The sequence below is a fragment of the Medicago truncatula genome, chromosome 2, assembly GCF_003473485.1.
Source record: "Medicago truncatula cultivar Jemalong A17 chromosome 2, MtrunA17r5.0-ANR, whole genome shotgun sequence".
Classification (NCBI taxonomy): Eukaryota; Viridiplantae; Streptophyta; class Magnoliopsida; order Fabales; family Fabaceae; genus Medicago; species Medicago truncatula.
In genome coordinates, this window is record NC_053043.1 from 138,819 (window position 1) to 144,818 (window position 6,000).

General features: G+C 32.5%; 1 protein-coding gene across 3 annotated transcripts; it reads left to right on the forward strand.

Moving 5' to 3' along the window:
• The first annotated feature begins 515 nt into the window (after positions 1-515).
• Positions 516-5,400, forward strand: LOC11445574 (uncharacterized). 3 transcript variants are annotated; one of them, XR_005644036.1, is made up of 14 exons: positions 516-868; positions 1,088-1,207; positions 1,308-1,376; positions 1,464-1,568; positions 1,736-1,819; positions 1,901-2,019; positions 2,118-2,219; positions 3,039-3,155; positions 3,618-3,683; positions 3,787-3,853; positions 4,261-4,314; positions 4,421-4,488; positions 4,748-4,789; positions 4,874-4,966. XR_005644036.1 is itself a non-coding variant. In XM_003592835.4 (14 exons), exons 1-14 carry the CDS (start codon positions 845-847, stop codon positions 4,994-4,996), a joined length of 1,182 nt encoding a protein of 393 aa, XP_003592883.2. In that variant the 5' UTR covers positions 525-844; the 3' UTR covers positions 4,997-5,400. The 3 variants fall into 3 exon arrangements, 2 of the variants coding, with proteins under 2 accessions (XP_013462373.2, XP_003592883.2); XM_003592835.4 differs by having other exon boundaries at positions 525-868; positions 4,399-4,488; positions 4,874-5,400; XM_013606919.3 differs by lacking the exon at positions 1,736-1,819 and having other exon boundaries at positions 518-868; positions 1,862-2,019; positions 4,399-4,488; positions 4,874-5,400.
• The last annotated feature ends 600 nt before the right edge of the window (positions 5,401-6,000 follow it).

The window sequence follows — 6,000 nt, forward strand, 5'->3', positions numbered from 1 at the left end:
TTTTTTGAGAGGTTCGTTATGATTGACTTAAAGAATTAAGAGTATATTAGAATTTATTTAAAATTATCAAACACTAATTAAAATAAAAAATTGATTTAAAATTTAAATTAACATAACAAAAAAAGAAATTAGTGGTCCTTAAAAAAAATAGTGGAGAAGTATTGAATGTTTGTTTGGTTTGTAAAACAGGAGATAACACTATGAGACAAAACAACACAACACAACACAAGGCAGAATAGCATAAGATAAATTTTTTATTATATTGAATAATTTTATGTATTATATAATTTTTGTAGGATGAAATGATATTTTGGTATTTTAGATAATTTGTACGTAAGATAAAAATATTAATTGTGTTGTGGTTTGGTGAGGGACAAAAATTTAAGTTTTGTTCTGTCCCTAACCTCTAGTTTGTGTCATGTTTTTGAAGCAGTATTACAAATTATCAAATTCTGAAGTGCTGAACTTCTTATGTCATCTCCTTATTTTTTATCAAATCAAAGGCACCCAAATTCTTTACAAGTTAAACCGTTTATTATATGTTTTTGGCATGTTGCGGTTACACGAGTACGATGATGTTCCTCTGGAGCATTGACTATCACGATCTTTGTTTGTTTAAAGTGTTAATAATTTGAAATAAATACAAAAAAATAAAAATAAGAATGATTGTTATTCTTTCTCCAATATACTCCTACCTTTCTTCGCTCGGTCGGTCTGTAACTTTCTTCAATCAACTTTCTCTTCCTTATTCTTATTCTTTTGTTCTTTTCCCTTTCCAATCATTCTTCTTCTTCTTCTTCTATCAACCTTGTCTTGTCTTCTTCCCTCAGGAGATACAATACAAATGAAGCTTTTTAGTTCTGTAACGGTAAGTTCTTCTCAGATCATCATTTTTATGAACTATATATTATTTGGTTGACTAGACTAGACTGGACCAAACCATTCTATTGCATGTCTTGTCTTGCTCCTTAATTATATTCTACTATGAATGAATCACAATTTTTGCTTGCTGCTGTTTTTTCAATTAATTATTAATTTTGGGGCAATTTGATTCATTTATCAACTAATTCATTTGTTGTCATGTCAGGGTGTTGTCTTTCCGGATCCAAAAAATAGGCTGTTCCTTTGGACACTCCTCATTCTTCTTTCCTTGATTTGCGGCGCTTATTTCCTTGGCAATGCATTCTCTGCAAAGGAGTACAAACAAGTATGTTACGTACTAACATAACACACTTTCTTTATCATAGTCATAATCACAACATTCATTCACTACTTTTTTTTTTTTTTTTTTTTTTTTTTTTTTGCAGAGACTGGCACGATGGGGACTAATTTATTCAATGCCCGATACAACAACATCCAATTCCAATGCATGCAAGGTTTGTTATTTTTTGGGGTAGGATATCCATTTTATTTCTAATTACCTGCCATTACCTCTAATTCTCTTCCTCTTCTTATTTCCCTAGAAACAATGCCGCCCTTCTGGAACTCAGGCATTGCCTCAAGGAATTGTTGCTAGGACCTCTAACTTGGAAACACGGCCCTTATGGGACGACTCTGCTGTAAATAATGTATGCTAAATTCTAACCAACTTCACTTCATGCTCTAATACTGTTAGCGTTATCTTACATAATATGTTACTTTCAACAGCTTTTTGTCTATAGATTAGGGACTACTATATTTGTGCAATGTGCATTAATTTCCTCTTTTTTCAATTGATGACATCTACCTGGTTCAGAGAATTTCGAACCACCCATTGAATTTGTTGGCTATCTCAGTAGGAGTTAAGCAAAAAGAAGTTGTTGATAAAATCGTCAAAAAGGTGACGGTTGCTTCACTTATATAATTTGACTTTGATCTACAGTTTAAACTCATATCTGCTGACTTGTACCGCTGGTGGCAGTTCCCGTCAAGTGATTTTGTTGTGATGCTTTTTCATTATGATGGCTTTGTGGATGGATGGAAGAATTTAGCTTGGAGTAATCGTGCCATACATGTGTCTGCTATAAATCAAACGAAATGGTATAATAAGCTCATATGTTAATTTGTTTTCCCTCTGCGGTCATCTACTCCTATATCTGTAAATATTAAACAAATAAATTCTCTCTATCATGACATAGGTGGTTTGCAAAACGATTTTTGCATCCAGACATAGTTGCTGACTACAATTATATATTTCTCTGGGATGAGGACCTTCTTGTCGATAATTTTGACCCGAAAAGGTAAGGCACTTGTGCATGTCTTGTTAAATTTAGAATTTTCATTTTTGTAGATATACCTTTGCAACACTCAATTGTTACTTTTTTATGTGAATTGTGTACATATAACATGAACTAATGCGGATCTTTTTGGTTAAAGAATTCCATGTTTTTTCACCAACACCATTGATGGATAAATTGAATTTCTTTGTTAAGCTCACTGGCTTACAGTTGGTTGCAGACCTTGCACATAACATAACTATAAACCCTGTGGGATGTCTTTTTCTAATTGGTAACATTTTGGCCGACATTGTAATTTTCACTTGCAAAACCAGGTGTGGCAAGGAGAGTCGGATCATAATACTAAATTAAAGTTTTTAGTTGAATATATTTGATATGTTGTTACTAATTCTTTGTTTCAGATTGTTGGAATGGAGATTGAGATTTTTCTGTTTTATTAATTATTTTTTGCTGCTTATTTCTGTAAAAATTAGATTGTTGCTTGTTTTTAAGTAAGTGTCATAATTAGGTAGCTGCTTATTTATTAAGTAAAGTAGTCACTAAGTAATGATGGCTAGTGTTTAGAGTAGATTTATTGCAGATTTGATTTTCAGTCTTACAGGCAGACTTATGGCTTGCCTCTATATATTTGTAGTGTATGCTTCAGTTTGATGTATTAAAGTTTGTTTGTATTTTTACTTTGTTCTCGAAAATTTTATTGTCTTTTCTATTTTTCTGGTTTTTCTTCTTTCTTCTCCACCATTTTCACCTTTAGGTCCTTTTTTCTACACAGATGATGATTATTTTATGCCCCATGTTTTGATTTGTTGATTTTCTGGTTAGGTATTTATCTATTGTTAAAGAAGAAGGGCTAGAGATATCACAGCCTGCACTGGATCCTGGTAAATCAGAAATACATCATCCATTGACAGTTCATAAAGCAGGATCAAAAGTACACAGGTTAACCTCGTTTCCTCCCACCTCTAGCTGTTTAGCAACAGCGCTCATTTGGTAGATCTACATCCTTGTTATGACCCAACCAATGCAGTACTCTATTAATGAACTAGATTATTAGATTGTTCCTTGTTAGTTTTCAAGTTATATTTTAGAATATATGTACACACTCTAACGGACATAAGAAGCATCTGTGTAAAATGTGCAAGTGTTGAAGAACATGTTGCACAAAATCTTACTCTAACTATTTATTTTGTCAAACTTTTCATGTTTATTTAAGTGTACTTCTGCAACGAGCTTTTCTATCATTCATTCAAATAATTTACAGCTCCCTTAAATAATCTATCTCTCGACTCCTGGGAATGTATATTCATGCATTCATGTTGCATTGAATTTTTTGAGTAGTTACTTTTTTTTTGTGCAAACAGTGCTAAAATTTCTTGTTTGTATTATGCTGTCTCTGTACAGAAGGTATTATAAGTTTAAAGGTAGCGGAAGGTGTGATGACAATAGCACCGCTCCTCCTTGCTTAGGGTAAACAGTTGTACTATCTTGTGTGATTTTCTTTTAACTCCATTATATCATTTGTGATGTTAAATTGAATAGTTAATTTAATACGTAAGGAACTTTTATACAGATGGGTGGAAATGATGGCACCAGTGTTTTCTAAAAAATCTTGGCAATGTGTATGGCATATGATCCAGGTATGGATAAGAAAAGCAAAGTCAACTTAGTACTAAACCAGTGAAAATTAAGATAAATTATTTCTGTTTGAGAACGTTATATGACATGGAATGACAGTTTATGTATGTGTGTGTCTCTCATACTAGAAATTTTTGGACATTTTTTGGTTATTCAAGTAAGGTTGTTAACAATTAACATTATGTACATTGGAAGAAACCATTGTTTGTTACTAAATATAAAGCTCATTTTGGGGAAAAATGTGTCCTTAGTCATATAGTCCCATCTCAAATTACAAAAGATCCAAAAAAATATTTTTTTCAAAATATATTTTTTTTCTTCTTACAAGTGAAAACAAAAGGCTTGTCCAATATTTCGATTCTGCATGGCTTCTTTACTCATGTTGGTCTACTCATCTTTTTATCTACAGAATGACTTAATCCATGCCTGGGGACTGGACAGACAACTTGGTTATTGTGCACAGGTAACTTGCTTGTGTTATAACACCATGTTTGTGGCATATCTAAATCCTTCCAGTATGGTTGTTCATCTCTCAGCAATATTTCAGGGTGATCGAATGAAAAATGTAGGTGTGGTGGATTCTGAGTACATAGTTCATCTTGGCCTGCCCACTCTCGGGGGATCTAATGGAAATGAGGCAAGTGATTTCATTTTCTATGTCAAACGACAGTATATACCTTGTCTCTAAAAACACCATACACGGTACATAAAATGGAAGATATTGAATTCACACACATTATGGGACTTCACCTTGTTGGAGATTTATCATCCTAATGGTAGTAATCACTTTTTTAGTTAAATTTGGCAACATATCTGTGTGCTTATGCAGATAAATTTACTTGTGTTTTAAGTGGCAGTCTAAACTATTAACAAAGCGTTCGTATATTGGTTTGCAGGGGTCGTCAAATTCCCATAGAGATGATAGTGATAGACCTAAAGTAAGTATGCTTATAATGTATAATGTATATTTAAACACTTGTCGTAGCCCTTTAATAAACAAAGAATCTACTACATGGTTGCAGGTGAGGATGCAGTCGTATATTGAAATGCAGGTTTTTGGGAAAAGATGGAAAGATGCAGCAAAAAAGGACCAATGTTGGATTGATCCATATGAACAACAACAGGCAAATCAGACTAGTCATTAGTCTGTTTTGTGAGGTTTTATCATATCAAAATCCAAGTTCATTTCATGGTCAACATTTCTAACTGACCGAAGTCGCACACACCATATCATATTTTGATGAATGAAAGCCGTGATTGGTTTCCAGTCGATTTTTTTATTTGATGTTTCAATGATTTTACAGGAACTATTATACTTCCCTTTTGTGATTTCAGTCATTCATTCCCTTAAATATTGGTGTACATAAAGGTGGTATAGATGTGTTAATAGGAGGAATGACAGAAAAAGTGTTTGATCATAGTTTTTTTCGCCCCTCTAAAGGTCAATGTAAATAGGTCACATGGCCGAAATATTATCAAATGTTATTATTCGGATTCAGATGATTTATATTTTCATCTAGTTAATTGTTGTTGGTGTTATTTCTCGTTACTTCCGGTTGAAACCATTCAGTGGAAATGTTTTGTTTGATGTGCGTTAAAATGGAGAATCCTGTAGTATCTTTTAAAGTAGGCATAGGAGGCAGTGAAATATAGCGTGTAGTAGTCTTCTAAAATAGAAAATGTTAAATTACATAAACCAGGCATCCTTTTCTTTTCTAACCAAATTAAGTACACATCCTCCTCATGTGTGTGTGTCTATGTGTGTGTGTGTGTCTATATATATATATATATATATATATATATATATATATATATATATATATATATATATATATATCATTTAATAATATTTTTGGCAAATTAACACTCAAAATACGGTGCACCAAATATTCAAAAAATAAGGATAAATTACATCTTCTTTTGAAGAAGTCAAACTAATCTATCTAAATTAACACTAAAGAGAATCAAAACTGCGACTTTGAGACGAGCACTCTATTGATGAATAAATTGCATGACACGTCAGACACGTGACAGTCAAATGCCATGTCATGTTGTCTAACAGAGGAATTTGATGCAGTGGTAAATTGATTAACGTTATGCAATTTCGAGTAATTGAAATTTTGTTAATGTTATAGGGTAATTGACGAAA

Bases quoted from the DNA above. Each gene is read 5' to 3' on its own strand.
- LOC11445574 (XM_003592835.4), top strand. From the start codon at position 845: ATGAAGCTTTTTAGTTCTGTAACG. The intron at 1,377-1,463 runs GTTTGTTATTTT...TTATTTCCCTAG, and splicing joins CCAATTCCAATGCATGCAAG to AAACAATGCCGCCCTTCTGG. The intron at 3,156-3,617 runs GTTAACCTCGTT...GTCTCTGTACAG, and splicing joins GCAGGATCAAAAGTACACAG to AAGGTATTATAAGTTTAAAG.